The sequence below is a fragment of the Chionomys nivalis genome, chromosome 18 (genome assembly GCF_950005125.1).
Source record: "Chionomys nivalis chromosome 18, mChiNiv1.1, whole genome shotgun sequence".
Classification (NCBI taxonomy): domain Eukaryota; kingdom Metazoa; phylum Chordata; class Mammalia; order Rodentia; family Cricetidae; genus Chionomys; species Chionomys nivalis.
In genome coordinates, this window is record NC_080103.1 from 49962351 (window position 1) to 49981413 (window position 19063).

The window sequence follows — 19063 nt, forward strand, 5'->3', positions numbered from 1 at the left end:
AAAGGTGAGTGAGCCTACCTAGCAATGACCAGTCAGCTAATGAGACTGAGCTGAGTTGTGCATAGCTGGCCCAGCCAAATGAAAAGAGCAGGGAATTTGTTCTCTACCTACGATCCAAGGCATGATACTAGGTCATTCCAATGAATCATTTCAGCAGCAAACATATTTAACGACAGCTTATCTACTAACTTATAAACATGTCTTTTATACATTATACATGCAAAGCACAAAAGGTGGATAACACAGTAAATGTAAAAATTTTCAAATGTCCTGTTTCTGGGTCATTGGGATTGGCCAATACCATGGCAGAGGCTCTTCGGGGGGCTGTTCCATCTTCTTTGGTCCTGTGAGGAAGGAACGTGACTTCTCCCCATGTTCACTTAAGTGAAACCACATACTACCCAGAGAGAAAAAGCAGGCGTGTGTGCCACCACCATTGCAGGTGTTTATTGAGTACGTGCTCATGAAGGTATCACTATGCAGATTAGATTTCTCGTGTGATTTTATTAGTTAGAAAACATACCCAAAAGCAGAAGAGTAACTACATACAAAGTTAAAAATGCAAGGAAACAAAGACAATGATGGACGGGTATGGCAAATTACACATTAAGTATCTAGGGTTCCTGGAAAAGAATACATTTTGTTGTAGAAAATTTTAAATATGGTTTTATATCAATATTTGAAAGATAAATGATCACTTTTAATACTGTGGCCAAATAATCTGGCTTTAGTTTTACATGGAGAAGGTAACCCTACTAACAGGAAACACGGGGTGGCTATGAACATACGCAGAGGTTCCTATTTCAACAGGCAACAGCCGTCCAGAACAATTGGAGAAACAGTATCAATCTGGGCCCCCGAAGTCTCAAAAATGAGAAATCGAATAAGGGACATTAAGAATTATGCACTATTGTTTCATCTGGAATTTATCAAGCAAACCTTCAAAATAAACATTTAGCACGAGAAAAACTCAATGTTCTATGTTGAAAATGTAATAATGAAAAAATGCTACTGACACAGAAGATTTATACGAGATACTCAGGGAGCCTGCCAGGAGGGTAAAGTGTTCTGCCAGGTACTAAAGGATACATGCTGGTACACAAGGCATGCTGATCCTCACTGCAGAAGGCTCTTTTGGTTACGGTGAGAACTCATCTCCCAGGAGCCACTGTTTTAGGAACCGAAACGAAACTTGCCGTACAACATGATAGGCAAAGAATAAAGACACAAGGCCAAACTAGCGAACCACACTACCATTTCAGAGAGTAAATTCAGAGAAATACAGCATTATAAAATGCAGTATTATATTTCACAAGTAACAGAGAAATAAAGGTTTAATAGAAGTGAAAACTGTAAGGAAAGGCAACTTTATAATAAATCCAAGTCAAAGAAAATTATTTGAATATGCAACTGCCAATGAGTTGTGAAATATTATCATGGCATAGCATCTAAAAGACAAAAAACCCCATTCTTTTGTAGGATAAAGCCAAAGCCTGACATTCAGATGAGAAATAATGCACCTGAGCCAGCGAGTCTGCTATCCAGCACTGACTCCTACAAGCACAGGTGAGGAGGCCGTCTGGACTGCTACTGGAGACACCCGGTTTACAACGTGTGTCACCCTTCCTGTTCATTCATCCCCCAGTTAGTTATTATCTGCATATAATATAAATTTATTAGACCATAAATTAGCAGCTTTCAGGACAGATACCTTGAAAGTTCTGGGGGATGGTTAAACAAATACTGTAGCCTATGGTCTCCTCCACATGCACGCTCACACATGCACGCACGCATGCACAGGTGCTCTTTAAAGATGAGGCAGCAAGAACTGGGTGCCCTATCTGAATTTTGAAAGCTCCATGCTCCCAACAGATTTAGTTACAACTCAGCAGGATCATGGGCTTTCATTCATTGTAGAAACAAAGATAAAAATATCAAATGCCATAATTTGTTTTCTCACTGGGCAGTGAGCCACACTACTTTCCTGACTACAATGCTCTGCCCAATCAAGGAGAACACATGACAGGACAATGAGAGCAATGGATCATGGTTCCCTGTACTTCCAAATGTCAGAGAATAAAAGTTGCCTAACTCCATGATCACACAATGAGAGGGGATTTACTTCCTACTGGTAGGAAAAAATCCCAGACAAACAAACAAAATCCCAGAACAACCCCAAATAAGCAAACAACAACAACAAACAAACAAACAAACAAACAGTAGCAACATTAACTTGGATCTTATCCCAATCCTCAATCGAAAAAAATTACCAGGCAAAGAGTTTCCAGATCGTCATTCAGTCAGTGACACAACTGTAAACACTAATCAGTTCATTATCTGAAAGGGGCAAGCGATTCTTTTTTACTTCTCAATTGCTTTATTTTCCCAATCTCTAGCTTCTTTATCTTCTATCTACTCTTTTTAAAGAGAGAGCGAAAACTATTAGTCTAGCACTACTGAATTATCTTTACATCGGCATAAGAGATGAGAAACACTGCAGCCTAGCCCAGGCGATGAGCCGCACACAGTGCAAACAAACTGCCCCATCTGAAGACATCAGCATCTGTGACCTGTAAGCAACATGGCAGCCTTAGGAAGAACACAGGAGACCACAGCATCTCTTATTGCATAACAAACTATGGTCAAAAACTTCCTTGGGCTGTCTTACTAAGAGGACCAATGATAAGACCAAAGCATGTACACAGACTAAAAAAAAAGATAGCATGGTCCTACTCATAAAGTTTATTTAAACTCCTACTTACTATTTTAAAGATAAAATGAGTTTATTAAACAATTATTCTTATTAATAAAGTCTAAGGCACTTATATTGCCCTCTGTGAATTCTCATAGTTACAAGGAAAGAAAGTATCACTTCAGCATAGAGGCTAGAGTTTTTAATTCTAAAATGTAATCCTTTGCTAATTTATTCTAAGAAGAGTTCGGTAGTCAGGAAATTGATTTTTATAAAGGCTACTTCATGGGCAGAAAATACAGGCTAGTCATAATAAACCCCAAACTGTCTGTGACTTTCTGAAGCCAAACATTTTCTCACAGACTGGGTTTTTAATGTTGGAATTTATCCATTCAGAGTTATTATTATTTTATAACTCCATATAAATATTAAAACTAAAAATTAAATGATAATTTTAATTTCCCCCTTTTCTTCAAATTTCTTCTCTTTTCTGGAACTGTTGATTTTCAAAAATTCACAGAATGAGCATGTTTTTTGCAAAGAGGCTTGTCCTTCTTGGAGAAAAATGTCTGACCTTCCAAACTTTCACAACACACCTGCAAAAAAGAAGAGTTACTTAAAAGAATATCATTATTTAAACCAAATCTCCCAAAGGGAAATGACTGTCCCCAGTGAGTAAGATTACAAGCTCTGTGTATAGTTGTGTCAGACACCCTGACACGTCATGATTACTATGACATTTTATGTCATCTTGGAAAAGCAGTGTGTTTTTTTTTCTTTTGGAACATAGTCTGGTTTGTTTAAAACACTGACGATTGCTCTTCTTTACCGAGAAAGAAGCATTTAGTCCTAACGAAAACTTTAATACATCAAAGACTCACACTAAGTATACAAATTCTAATCAATCTTTTAAATGTTTCCTCTTATAAAAAATTAACAAATTAAAAAAGAAACAGCTCAACAACTTTGCCAAGCATGACTAAATCCAGTCTGTTCTTTTATATACTGGCCATAGATTATTTTTATTTTTTACTTGATTTTTCATTATGTGTATGAGTCTGAGTATGGTATGTGTATGTGTATGTGATTGGAGGTGCCTTGGGAAATGAGATACACTGAGAGCCCTGGTTGGGGGTTGACTGATATGAGTGTTGGGACCCAAACTCGGATCCTCTGCAAGAGCAGCAAGAGTTCTTAATCACTTAGCCATCTTTCCAGTCTCAATAGGCTGACTTTCATTTACTTTCTGGATGAAGCTATTCTTTGAGAAAGAACTGATTTAACTTGACTCTACAGTGAACATCTTGGGCAGTATCTGCCTGCTCGGTGGTTTTGTAGTCAGGTCACCCCCACTTTTCCCTTTATGTCGTTTCTGCTATCTCTCAAATGACGATGTTCATGAGAAGGCTTTCCTGAGAAGGCAAATATGTAAAGTTGCTTTTTATAAGCTTTATGAAGTCTAAACGATGAATGAAGTAAAAACAAGGAGTGTTCAAAGAAAATGTTTGGAGAAATCAATTGATTTCATTATTATTTATTCTTTTATAGAATGGGTATCAAACACTGTTAGATATATTACATCTAACAGCAGTAACAGATATCAAATACTAGAATGTAGCATCAATACTGAATATGAGCTTTATAAATGATCAGACTTATCTTAGGGTCATTGTTAATCTTTTGATCTGTCTGAATCATTAAAAATAAAACTCAGAAGGCCAGGTATAGTGATGCACACCTTTAGTCGCAGAACTCAGGAGACAGAGGCAGGTGGATCGCTATGAATTTAAGGTCAGCCTCATCACTGACATAGAAAGTTCCCGGTCTGCCAGAGCCACACAGTGAGACAAAGGAGCTGTTGGGGATAGCTCCGTCAACAAAGCACTTGAGTTTGAGCCCCAAAAACCATGTACAAATACTGGGTGTCAAGGTACATGCATGCTTGTAATCCCAAGGCTGGAAAAGTGAAGAAAAAAGGGTCCCCCTGGGGCTATCTGGCCAGCCCAGTTAGCTCAATTGGTAGGTTGTAGGCCCATGAGAAACGCTGTCTCAAAGGAGGGATCAGGGTTCTGAAGGTGACACTTGAGGCTGTCCTTCAGTCTCTGTAATAACGTAAACACACGAACACACACATACAAACACCAAAAACAAAATCAAAACCAAGAACACTAAAGTAGCAAATGAAACAGGTAAAATTCTTTTGCATGTTCATTACCGTTTCAAAAAGAAAAGAAAATTCATGTGCTATTTCTCAGTCAGGAAAAAAATTGAGACATCTTGCTGGCTATCTGGTTTTTTAGAATTTGTTTTCTATTTAAGAAATACCCAATGTGTGAAAAATAACTTAAACTGTTTAATAAAGGAATTTAAGAACTCATATTTTAAAAAGGGCAAAAATCTTCTTAGAGATAAGAATGCATTAAAAGCCATATTTTCTTTGGGGTAAGATCTTATTATATGCCAAATAATGTCAAATCCAACTTTTAAGAACAACAAAAAACATTGTTCATTTCTTTTAAGGAAAGGAAAGACCCAAGTGCTGTTATCTTGGCCAGGACAGTAGTCGACTTACCGAGCATACAAAGCAAGTATCATGCCAGGTGTAGCCCAGAGCTTCAAGGAACATGTCGCCAGCTTCTATGGGGAATTCGCATCCACGGCATATTGTTCCAAAAAGAGCATAATAATCTGCATCAGGTTAGGAGAGAGATGTAATTTGTACACGGTGAAGCTTTGGAACGGCAGGTCACAGAAAACAGAGGGAAAATGGGAGTTAAATGAGATACAAAGGCTAAGACCGAGGTGGAACTGAGAAATACAATACCCACTGGGGGTGGGGCAGCTTGGTGGGGATTTCCTCACTGAACTGGATGGGAAACAGGACAGTTTCTGCAGAGAAACCACTGCCTTGCTTGAGATGTACGTCCAGCATGGCAAACCTACTATAAAATTTAGTTTTTTATTGTATATCCTGTGTTCCGTGTCTCTCTGTTTAAATGTCCAGATGCATGCACAGGAGACCGCTGTTCTGTGCAGTCCTCAATATACTTGGACGTGTCGAAGAACGGTAAGAGGACTCTCAATCATTTGCAATAATGAGCCTAGTTAAGATAAACTGAGAGCAAGCGTGGCAAATCTTACTGGTTAACATTCAAATACAGGTTTCAGGACACTTTCACAAATGAATTCCTAGCTGGACTATTCCAATAAAACCAGCCACACTTTCTTTCGTTATATATTCCTTTCAGTTTTATGACTCCATACTGGAAATCTTTACTCAGACAACACGAATAACTTGACAGATTAGTTCTAAAATACTAACAAGATTCCCTTCTGATGAAAGTGGCCTTGTCCCTTTTCTATTATTAAATAGGAGTGCTGTCACATTGTTATTCTATTATATTCAACTTCACTACTGTGTTGACCTATGAGCCAACTTTTGGCCTTTAATAATGAATGTCAATCCAGCTGACACTGGAGGGGAGGGATCATATAACATGCAGCTTGAGACAAATATTCTTTAGCACCACATGTGGAATACACCTCCAGACTCTACGAAGCAGGGCTCCAGGCACCACAGAGGCAGAGAAGTAAAAAGGACAGGCATGGATGCTCGTCATATGAGGCTTTGGTTAAGACTGTGATAAGCACAATGAAGCAAAACTCAGTGCTATGAGACAGAACAGGTAGGGGCACAGGTACGTACTACACTATAGGAGAGTGAGGAAACCTTCTCTGGTACATAACAGTCATGATGAGACTCGAAGAACAAGGAGGAATCACACTGAAAATATCCTAGTTAGAAGAAACTGTTAAGTATAAAGGCCCTGGAGGAGCCAGAAATAAAATCTTAGTCATGTTCAGAAATAATAAAGGGATAAGAAATGGGTTAAATCTAGTGTCAGAATGTAAAGAGGCAGCAGATAAATCTGGCAAAGCAGCAAGGAGGACGGTTCTCATTCTAGTAGATGCCATTTACAGGATACAAGCACAATCTGCTATTGTCGACACTGCACCAATTACTCTGCGGCTGCTTTTGGGAAGTCCAGGCAAAGAGTGAGAGCCAGCTGGGCACACTGGAGAGGGAAGGAGACGCTTATCTAACATCCACTGGATGTGGAATTGCCAGAATTACTTGTTAGATTCTGTTTCGGAAGAAGAGAGAGGGGAATCCTAGGTGTTTGGACAGTGGCCAATGCAGCCATCTCCTGGGAACACTACTAAGAACTAGTTGAAGATTAAGGGAAAAGAATAAAATTTAGACCATGATTCCCCTCTGCTAGCAATGCATTCGTCTTATGTCATGATTTCTTAGAAGACATTAAGCATCATAGCCTAGATAGATGTTTATGTTTTTCAGTTAGTCATAATGTCTTACAAAGCTGCTAAAAAAATTCACAAACCAGTCAATCAACTAAACAAATCCCAAGTCTCTCTTCAGAAAAAATAAGCTGTAGAGCATGAGATACTCTGAAGATGGTAGGAACTTTACAGTCAACTTATACTGCTAACAACACATGGGGTATTTTATTGGAGGTTCTGGGGCTTCCTGGTGAGCAATTTGGAACAGAGCCAAACCCTTCCTAACTAAGGGACTAAAGGGACTGTGAAAACCTGAGTACTGAGCAAAGAGGTAAGTGATGCTGAACCAGCTGCAGACAAAGGCTGATAGTCTCTTTAACTTTACCACTGGGCAAAAATCTCTTCTTCTAGGACCACACTTTGAATTTCAATCTAAAATAAGATTAAAACTCAACAGTGGGAATTCAGTTAATAGTAGTTAGTAGAGGCAAAATAAAGGAAAGCATGCTTCATAGTTTGAAATATGCAATATCTGAATAAGGAGTAAATGGTAAGAACGTTCACTTGCAAATGTGGCAAAGGAAAAGGAAGTGCTGGTTGTTCAGGTGGAACCTAAATCATTAGGAACATCTTTACTGGAGAGCAGTCTAAGCCACGATTACTTTCCTATTCAGAAAAGGCAGCAAATGACTTCACTTTTTTTTTTTTATTCAAGGTTGTGGCTTTAAAAAGCAAAGCAATGACATTCAAATGTTAAACATTTCTCACGTTTATTTATAACCACAAGGTGTGCATTACCACAACAAGTGGCTTTAAGCTACATTTTGGATGGAATTTACATCTATAATGATTGGAGATTCGAACATATTTTTCCTACTAAGTAATGTTAATCTTCTTAATGTTCATGATGTTAATGATGAAGTTGGAAATGTTTATGTTCACAAAGTCATGAACAGTTCTTATTATTTTGTTTTGCTATAGACTGAGTAATATGTAATGTGTAATGCCTCTAAAATAATAAGGAAACTTCATTGGCCTACACTTCTCTTTCAGTTTTACAGAAACATAAGTGATTTAGCTTTATACTTAATTAAGGCACTAAAGGTTTATTATCTCACCAGTCTCACAGTATGGCTCTCCATCTTCCAAGTGGAAAACATTGTTTCGAATGGGTTTTCCACAGGCCACACACACAAAACAGGACACGTGCCAGGTTTGTTTCAAAGCATTGATGACTTCCTGTTATAGAAAGGCAGATGGATTTAAAAAAGAGGACAATAAACACACCAATACCTACACTTAATACTCGCTTAACGTAGACATAGTATTTCATCTTTGTCTTGAACTTTTCAAAGAAATGGGAAACGTTGTGACAGAGTCACACATCACCGAAAGCTAGTCAATATGTATGCTTTCCATAAATACAAATCCATAAACAAAATAATCACTATTACTAAGCCTTCACATGCAGTGACTAAGGGAAGGATCACACAAATGCTCGCTACAACACATTCTGCTTTCTTTCAAAGGGTGTCAGGATGCATTAACCTGAAAAACTTTCGTGGCATTATCTTGAAAATGTCATGAAGGAAGGGAAAGCATTTAAAAACTAAAACAAACCTAAACTCCAGTGCATTATGGAAGCAATAATGTAATCAGTATAATCCAATCAGCTCATTGAGTGTTTAGCTTTTTGGAATCAGCCGTGGCTACACTGTGCACTTACTCCATCGAGTAAAGTGTGATCCATAAAAGCAAGGATCCTAGCCCACAATGTCCTCCTGGTTAAAGACTCCATGACACAAGGCTAGGAAGAGATTTTAATCAGTAAAAGGTTTGGGTTGTTAGTTTTTCAAGAATTATTTCGACGATTTGATTGAGAAAATGTAAAGCAATTGAAAAATAATTTCTGAAGAGTATTTAATAACATGGAAATTCTTTCTTTCACTTCCTATAGTCTAATGGCTTTTACAATTCTTGATTTTATTAATTATGCTCTAATCCACAGAATATGTTTATTCACTAAATAGTACTTTAATATACAGCTTACTAACTGATTGTCTGTCAGCACTTAGGAGGAACAGGCTAGCCATTATATCCTTTATTACCAACACATTGTACAAATTAATAGCATAGAAATTGGTCAGGTGGCATATTTATAACTGTAACTATTTTTAAAGCTACTTAAGCATGTTCTCCATAATTCAAATTTTTCTATAGTTTCATTATTTCATTTTGAAATTAATAGTAGGTAGAATTCAGCAAAGCCATTCCAATTTGTATATGTTAAAGCCATGAACACTGATTTCTTCTAAAATCAATCCCCCCGCCCCCCCACACACACACTACTGGTCATCTATAGTAGACACCTGACTCTTCAATGTCACTGAAATTGGATGTTATATGACATGAAGTGTACTGATTCATCATTATTTCTTTCTTTTGCCAAAAAAGTATAGCTTGAAATGTTTTTCCTATCATATGTACACTTCTATAACTGAAATCACAGTTTTAAACATTATAGTTATTCAAATAAAAATATTATAAGCTTCATATTTTACAAATTTTATATATTTTATGAGATCAGTGTCCTATGCTTGAACTCTGACAAGTAGGGAAAGGCTGCTCTTATAAAAGCTATGGAATTTAATTTACACCAGCGAAGGTGTCAGTCCTGAAAGCTCCTGTGTGTGGTCCTGGACGACCTCTTCATTCCTGAGCTAACAGGGTCCTGCTGAGGTAGCACACCCACAGTAAATTATTTTTCCCATAGTGGCTAGACTTTCACCAGACAAGCCAGCCCTCAGTAAGGGAAAACCAAAGACAACTAACCCCAGGAGTCTGATATACTTCCTTAGAGCTCTGTTTAGTTTTGTTTTATAATAAACACAACTAAAGAAAGCAGAGGGTTGATAAAACAAGAAAAATAATAAAAAGTAAAAATAATGAAATGATTTATTATAAGAATCGGCATAGCTTTAGTATACACCAAAACAGAGAATTTTCAAGCACTTACCCCAAGGATCTTCCTCTGGCACCGGCCACATTCAGGAGCAAAGAACTTTTCATAACATAGCTCGCAATACAGTGCTCCCTTTTCCTCGACAAACCCAATATAAGCCATCGTGTTTTTGCAGTGAGCACAGTTAAATTCTTCTGGGTGCCAAGACTTCCCCAGAGCCACAAGGAAAGGACCCCTGCCAAAGGAAAGAGATCAACTTAACCCAAAGGTGAAAACTTTGGACGGTGGCTTGGGGAGAATCTCTCTTACATATGTCTAGTTAACTGCTTGATTTCCTTCTTCAGCACTGGCATGGTGGAACTGGCAACCTGCACAGAGACTGAGTGATGACAAAGGGGAAGAGAAACAAGAGTGCTCGGCAGATCCTCCTTGCCAAGTTATCTCCTCTTTCCCATTTGCTTGGGATTTGGGGCACCTCTGCGTTACAGTGAGACGTTTTGTATACATCATTATGACTGAGAACGAGAATGCAACAGAACAATACATGTTTAAGACAGGAGCAGAACTGAAAAAAAAATCTCAACTTGGCAATGTTTATCCTGAAGAATAATGATTTCATGAGAGGCTTCAGCATTTCTTCCCTACATATGATGTCATATGCGTATTTCTCAACTTTAGTAAATGTTTCAAATTCAGCTTCTAAATGAATCACAGAATCTGAGTTGTACCTTATCAGTTGTTTGAAGCTAGTTGGAAGGCTTTTATTTCATTCAAATATGACTAATTAAAATTTTATTTGCATTAAGAGCATTCAATATGAGATCTACCCTCAAAATGTATTTAACTATGTATGATACTATTACCAAACATCGGCTGATGTTCTACAGTAACCTCCAGAAGTCATTCATCTTGCATGATTGAAGTTTTATATCCAGCATTTACCAATCTCTCCTTCCCCTTCTCTAAATATGACAGAGTTGGGAGTGGGGGAGGGACAAGATCTTACTTTGTAGCCTAAACTGGCCTTAAACTGAATAGGTAGCCCTGGGTAGCTTCAAATTCATGATCCTCCTGCCTCAGCCTTCCAAGCACTTAGGATTATAGATATGATCTACACCATGGCCAGTTAAGACTGATTTTAATGCATATTTTTACCAGGTAACAAACATTTATATAGAGATCTGTCCCCTTAAATACTATAGTCATAAACTGGTAAGACATGCCTGGTTCACTAACAGGAACCCATTATGAAGCCTTATCTGGTCAGAAGCCTTCGGAGATGAAGCAGACTAACCTCTGTAACACACTTTTCGGTAGCTACATCACACTAACTTTTATTCATGGAATGGCTTTACCTCCAAGGCACTTTTACACTTATTTAATTTTTTCATACAACATTCTTGTGAGATAGACCAGGGCATTATTATGAACTCAGTTCAACAGATGGAGAAAGAGTATTCGAAAGACATGCCAAACATCATAACATTACAAAGCTAAGGGCTGATGCTTCTACTTCCCAGTGTATTACTCTAGTCCGCTGAGACTCTGCTTTCTATCTCACTATTGTCAACCGGCATCACAGTCAACCACAGGCAATTGCAACTGTTAGCAAGCATGGAGCACTGGACATCTAGGCAGAGTACTAACAGGATGCTACAGCAATGAACATCATGCAGAGCAGCTTCTACCCTGTGAAAACACAAATCTGCATTTAATCGCTATCTCATAGGGTATGGCTTCATCAGCATGTAGCTACGGATTTGGGGTTGGGAACAGGAGGAATCTGAGCGCTCCATGGCTGCCTGTACTTGTCGGGAAGGTGAACTTCTGGTTCAGTGAGAGAGACCTTGCTCAAAGTATGGCAGAGCACATCCAGTGTCTTTCTCTGGCTTCTGCACACCCATACATGAGTACTTGCACCCACATACTCATGTACACATACGCACATACACACACGCACACATACATCCACCCCAATAAAAAGAAAAAACCAACTATTTGGTAATTGGTGATTGCTCCCCATCACCAAGTCTGGTACCAACATATCCAAATCCATGTCTAATTTTCTTCACAAAAATCACTAGTGTTAACTCAGATCCAGCCCTCAATTCTACAAGAGTCAGGCAGTATTGATGTGAATTCAACTTATTTTTTCTGTGAAACATAAGAAAGTGTTCTCTAGTTTTATTTTTTCTTAGCCTGCTTATTAGGAATGTGATACTCTTTTGTACACAGGCTGGCAATAGTTGAAGTAATTAGTTTACTATTATTAAAATTTCAGGGTGACCAGGGGAGTACTTCAGGTACTATGGCTTTGCATGACTAGTAAGGAAGGCATCTGTTCATTATTTCTAAAAGAAAAGAAATAGTGTTATCTATTGCAAACAAATATGTTACCTCCAGTAAGCTATCCCTCCATTTGTGACTGCTTTACAAATACTGTCACTCCACAAACTCAATCAAGAAGTCACAGTCTCAAAGGTGAACAAAATTTTCTAAGTGTTCTAAGCTTTCCCAACAGCTAGGTATCTGGACTGTGTAGGTCAAAGAAACTTCCAGGGTAAACTTATTGTGACTATAATGTAGGGTGCAGTAGGACTTTGGGGTTTATGTCACATTCTGTATGGATATTAAAACACATGCAAACATTTTTAAAATGTTAGCCTGAGTTTTTCATTAGGAAACATCTTCACCTCATCACAGACTCAATGGCCTTAAAGCCTGGATCCTTATTGGTTACTCAGTTTTTAAAAGAAGTCAGTTCAACCTCAGACTCTGCATTCTTCAGAAATGTAAATACTGATGCGGGCTTGGATTAAAATGAAAGCTTTGACACTGGAGCACATCTACTAACCCCAAATAGCTGAGGAGGCTTCCCTGGGGGCAGATGGGACACAGACATCTAATAACTGGATAAGGAACATACAATCTGTTTCCTAGATTTTCTGAAGTATGTGTTATGACCAAATCAGAACCCAAGAGAAGTGGATCTATGAATCACAGCACTTGACCAGACCTAGCCCTCTGAGAATCATTCTTTTATGAGCAATGTTTGGTGTGATACATTAGCCCGTATAAACCGTTGCTATAGGAAGCAGCCTCATGATGTTCATCCCTGTTCTTCTGGAGGCTAATGAGAGGGTCCTCTTAGAGCACACAGGGTTAGGTTCACATGAGCTCCGTAAAAAAATTTCCTACCAGATTTCTGCAACAAGCAGTTTGGACTCCTTTGAGTAATCATTTTATTTTTAAATCACATTAAGCAGTAGATTGCCAAAAACCAAACCAAACCAAACCAAACAGAAATCAAACGGGTAGCCTGATTACAGGTAACTCTGTGGGTCCTTATGATAATAGTGTCTATCTAAACACTTCTTTCACTCTGAATGGCCCTACCCATGATTTCACTCCTGTACCCCTTTGCAATTCAGAAGGCTAACATTTCATGTATTCCTTTTTGGTGTTTGTGCCTGAGTGTTCTCATGTGTTTTGATGCAGCTATGTGCAGTATATGCATACTTATACATATGCATGCATGAGTGTGCAGAAGTATAAACCTGGCATCAGCTTTCTTTTTTGAGCACTATCCTCACTGCTCATTGAAGTAGGATCTCTTGCTGAATTCTGAGCATGCCAATCCCAGCTAGTCTAGCTGGTTAGCTTGCCCTGGGGATCCCGTACTTTTCTGTGGTTAGGGATCTGAACTCAGGTCATCATGGTTTTGCACCAGTGCTTTTATCCATTAAACCATCTCTTCCTTACCACACAGCATATAATATATGGGTTTTTCGAGAAAAGGTTTTTCTGTAGCTTTGGGGCCTATCCTGGACTAGCTCTTGTAGACCAGGCTGTCCTTGAACTCACAGAGATCCACCTGCCTCTGCCTCCCAAGTACTGAGATTAAAGGTGTGTGCCACTGCCACCACTGCCTGGCCATCACATATATTCTTTAAAAGTTATTTAAAAAATACCTTCTTGGCACAAAGCTTAACAATCAAAAATATAGTCTAGTCTATTAAAAGAAGAACTTTGAAATGTCTCATTGTTTTTTTTTTTTTTCAAACATGAGCAGTAAAGAAAATACTCAACAGGAGAGGACATGACTCTGTACCTTTAAAATATGAGGAGACAGTGGGTCTTGCTTTTATCAGAGCTCTTTCCTCTAAGCCAGAACAAGAGGGAAAAAGCCAGCCTAACTGGATCCTCCTTGTTCCAGTGAAAGACAGCTTCCCTCCGGTGCCCATAGGGTTATGTGTAGATTAAACAGCAAGCCCGCTTATGTAGAAGGAAACACTTCCTTCTGTGTGTCAGCAAACACTAATTTAACAAATTCATTAACAGCGGATTAACACTAAAGAAGTTCTTTCTCCAGATGGGATTAGGTTTCCACCTGTGAACTGGAATGACAAGCTTGGATAACTGTAAGGTGGAATTAAATATTCATCTCCCCTTACAGTACTCCACCCTCAGCCCTTACTAAAGACTGTTGGCTGACAAAAGACAGGAAGGGAAGAGTCAAGGCATCTGATTGGCTGAGAGGAATAGCTACTGCAAACAACTTTTCAACTCTGCTGGTCTTTTGCTCCCACCTCCTAAAGAAGGAAAGAAGCGGAGAAAAAACAAAAACTTACAAATAGAAAAGGAAAAGAAACTGGTATCTCAAGGAGCACAACCTAGCAATCCGGATTATCTTACATATCAGCGCTGACTGCTTGCTTTCCCTGTTATTTAATCCACAGGCAGCCTCAGCAACAGAAATGAACCCATTACACCGAGGAAGAAAACATTAGAATTTGCCAACTTTCCCAAGATCATGTAGATAACAAACTACAAAGTTAAAATCGTGCAAAGCCCAGATGGTACAGATGGATCTACTGATGGCTGGATATATTTATGTAATTGTTACACCATCTTACAATTATAAAATGTACTTCTTTCTCTCTCACAACAACTAATGACCATTTCATCCCACCCCGGAGAGAAATAATGAAGGGGGATGGAACAGAGCCAATTAAGTAGAGCCTTCAGAGAATCCATTGCATAGATTCTCACTTGCACACAATGCTAAGCCAGAGAGTTGACATGATCTGTTTGAGCAAGTGCTGAAGAGGCTGTGTCGACACTCACATAGATAGTAGCAGGAATGCAAAATGGTATAGACACCGTACAAGGAAGTTTGGCAGTTCTAAAAACAAAGTTATTTATATGCTTTGTAAAACAAAATGAGTACCACTTGTTTGAATAAGTTTATATACTACCTATAATTACTAAAGCAATTATTGAATATGTAGATTAGTTTTGTTTGTTTCATTTACTTAATGGAATAAAGTAGTTTTGAACTGGGAAAAAGAGATTCATAGAGCTACTGTGTTGGTGATGACTACAGGGCAAGGGCATAGCTGAAAGATTTCTTAGCAATGAACTCTGTTACCCTGGGTGAGAAATGATATTGTCTTGGATTAGGATGGCAGTAGGAACAAGGAGAAGTGAACAAGGAGAATAATTCAGACTGGACACACATGCACACACACACTCACATACACGGTACATTTATCTGTACCAAACAGATTTGCAGACAAGTCACATGAGGTCTGAGCAACTGTGAGTAGGGATATTACTAACCAAGCTGGAGAAGACTGAGGAGAGAAGGTGTACACATGTACACATGCCTGGAATAAATGCTCCCATTGGATGGTAAATAAGACACTGCTGCTATCATTAGATTATATAATCTGCACAAAGGATTCCTTTGCTTGTCAACACTGAGCAAGCAAAGGACATTTGATCCTAGAAGGGCCTGACCTAGTCAGGGAGCTCTGTAGGAAAGTAAAGAAGGGCAGCAGATGCCGAGAGACTGGTGGCAAGGAAGAGGGGAATAGTCACATCAGCTGCCTAGGGTGACAGCAGCTTCTAGGGGGTGAGCAACTCAGCCCTTTAGCTTTAGATACTGAATTCTGCAAGTAGTCGCACTCCAAAGGAGCTTGGAAGAAGAGCCAGATCACCAGGTAACAGCACCTTGATTTCAACCTGGTGAATTCTCACCAGAGACTCAGCTAAAACATATCTACCACTCCTCTCAACCCACAGAAACTGTAGACACATGTGGGTTGCTCTCAAAATTCTGAATTCTATTATTTCTCATAAAACAATATTGAACTGAAAAGAAAAATTACTAAGTTAATAGGCTTTTTAAAATTTTTCAGTGAATCAATTTTTGGTTTCACTGTTTTTTTCTGTTTTAATTCTCTCTCCATTACTTTTTTTTTTTAAAAAAAATACCTTTTATTTTATGTGTATGAATGTTTTGCCTACACGTATGTATGTACACCAAGTACATGAATGGTACCCATGGAGGTTAGAAGAGGGTATCCGATACCTAGAAACTGGACTAATGGATGGTTGTGAGCTACCATATGACTGCTAGAAATCGAACCCAGGTCCTCTGCAAGAGTAACAAGTGCTCTTAACCACTTCATTAATTTCTGCTTCAATCCTTGTTTCTCTTTTCTTCTGCTTAGTCTTCTGTTTAGTCTTCACTTTTTCTAATAACTCTGGATGGAAAGTTATACACCAGCCAATTTGAACTCTTTAAATATTAAAAATTCACACAAACACCAATAGAGTTCTTGAGCAGTATCAACATTTAATAAACAGCTATATGGTGATATTTTATTTGTAATCTAACAAATAAAGTGTGCCTGAAAATCAGAACGCAGAGCTCAGCCACTAGTAAGTCATAGAGGCCAGGTAGTGGTGGCACACACGTTTAATCCCAGTACTTGGGAGACAGAGGCAGACTGATCTCTGTGAGTTGAAGGTTATCCTGGGCTATATGAGATTGAGCCAATCTAAAAGAGAAACAGATTCAGGTGGTGGTAGCTCATACCTTTAATTACAGTACTTGGGAGTCAACATAGCTTTAATCCCAGCACTAGGAGGTGGAAATAGGAAGGAATATGGCTGGCCAGAGAGCAAATAGGACAGGAAAAGACAGGAGCTCAAGGCATTCAGTCTGAGGATTCCTAGAGACAGGCTCTTTCTTGGCCATTTTGGTCTGAGGATTTCGTAGAGGTAAGAACCCTAATGGCTGGCTACTCTGCTTCTTTGATCTTCAGGCAAGCTTTGTTTGTTACAGCACAAACAAAATATCACCCCACAGCTGGCTTTATTATTACCTTGCTTAACTTTGTTTGATCCTTATTTTATAGTTCTAAACTTGTGTGTAGGCATTCTCCTAGACAGTGGTTGTTACAGACATGAAGAAAATGGAGTTAGATAAATACGAACTAAAACTTGGATAATATTATTTACAATCTAAGCAGTTTTGACAAACGTGTGAGTTGTCTATGCTTCAGTCTCCTCATGTGGGATACACAGTATCAATAGAAAATGTAATCACTAGCTGGTAACAAACATTTAGGTAAAATACTTTGCACAACATCTGGAATATTTAAGAACTCACTAAGCACTGCCATCCAAACAGGATCTTAATGGTGACACTGTATTGCAAATATAGATGCTAGACTCTTCCGTTCTTTTCATTTTTTTTCCTGTATAGTGAACAATAAAATCTTGGTTTATATCTTGCCTATAAATCTTGGTCAATGTTTTCAATTGTTTTCTTAAATTCAGCAGCTGATACATTAAGCCAGGAAACCTTTTATTTTCAAATAAAATCTGAACCAGAAGGGACAATAAAAAAGACCTGTAAATAAAGGAGTTGAAAAGAGTTCAGAGACTGAAATGGACGGTGCAGTAGGCAGAAAGCTCTCCTTATGAAAGTGCTTGAAAATCACTGTGCAAAACATCTCAGTAAAACAAAAATTCCTTTTCTCTACAGAATAAACAAGGAGTTGCTTGAATGTGGTTCTGGTGCGGTGGTGTAGGAAAGATGGAAAAACAGTAACATGATTACCATTCAATACTAACATTCTCTACCTAGGACAAAATCCAAGCATCACCCACTCCTGACTCCTTCAAAAAGTTGTTAAGACACTAAACACGAGCAGTTCCATTAACCCTGTGCAGCACAAATAGCAACTGATTTTAATGACGCAATATGTTACATTCAGGAAGTAAGCTGGGTCCTTCATATGCCTGTTGCTCCACCAGGAAACAGAACCTGGCCGGGCCTCCATTAGATGTGTTGCTATTGTACTCAGTCGATACAGTCACAAGCATGAGAGGTGAAAAACGGTTCCATCCTAGTTGAATTTGAAACGTTCTACCACAAAATGAAAGCTTCAGAAATTTTTCTAAATATTATATTTCTAAATATTATATCTTATGCATTTGTAATTAGTCAAAGTATATGCCTTTAAGTATGAGTTAGGGGTAACACCCATAAACTTCTCAAGATTCAAATAAACACAAAAACTTAAATAATAAAACAAAATGAAAAATCAAGTATGGGTAAGTATGCCTTATGAAGACAATGACTTCAGTTGCTAATGTCAGATCTTTTACATTTTCTGAAAGCAACTAACTCTTCTAAAACATAACTAATGGAAAACTAACAACAGAAACTCAACTTTACACTTCCCAGTTTGCCAGGGTATAATATTATGCCTACAACTGCAGCTCATTTTAAAAACAGGTGTCCCAGATAATGTCACTTGATCCAACACCTTCTGGCTTTGGTAAGTAACACTGACACCGAGGGCAAGAACTGGATTTATGCTTTGACCAAGGCCTCTGAGCCGACTGCAGGGTAGGCAAACTGCTGGAGCACTTGAGCACCAGGCAATGTGCTATGTTAATTATTGTTACATGATCTTGACATGAGCTAATCCCCATCCCTGTTCACTTCCTTAGTAATTGAAGCTCCAATGCTTAAATGATACCAAGAGCTGGATCATACAGAACAATGTCAACTTGAGCAGATGGTTACACACAGTTAGTGATGGCCATTCATCTCATTGGCTGAATACACACTTATTTCATAAAACAGGATGTCTGTACATCAAAGCATCTCGGTCTACCACTAAATCTGGAACTAAGGCAAGGAGGAATGGTGCATGGCGCTTCTGCTTTGAGTGTCCTATTTTTGCCATATTAAAAAGAGACACTAAAAGTTGGGTTATAGGAAAGGACTGAAGTTGATAATC

At 38.5% G+C, this 19063-nt stretch overlaps 1 protein-coding gene across 5 annotated transcripts in view; it reads right to left on the minus strand.

The window, feature by feature from the left end:
- Positions 1-425: 425 nt before the first annotated feature.
- Pdlim5 (PDZ and LIM domain 5) overlaps positions 426-19063 on the minus strand; it is a 157136-nt gene continuing 138498 nt past the window's right edge. For all 5 annotated transcript variants that reach the window (XM_057793201.1, XM_057793200.1, XM_057793198.1 and 2 more), the window contains 4 exons: positions 10011-10191; positions 8113-8233; positions 5265-5380; positions 426-3288 (listed from right to left, as the gene is read on the minus strand). In XM_057793201.1, coding sequence (XP_057649184.1) covers positions 3199-3288; positions 5265-5380; positions 8113-8233; positions 10011-10191 — 508 coding nt within the window. In that variant the 3' untranslated portion in view covers positions 426-3198. The remainder of the gene's footprint in view (positions 3289-5264; positions 5381-8112; positions 8234-10010; positions 10192-19063) is intronic.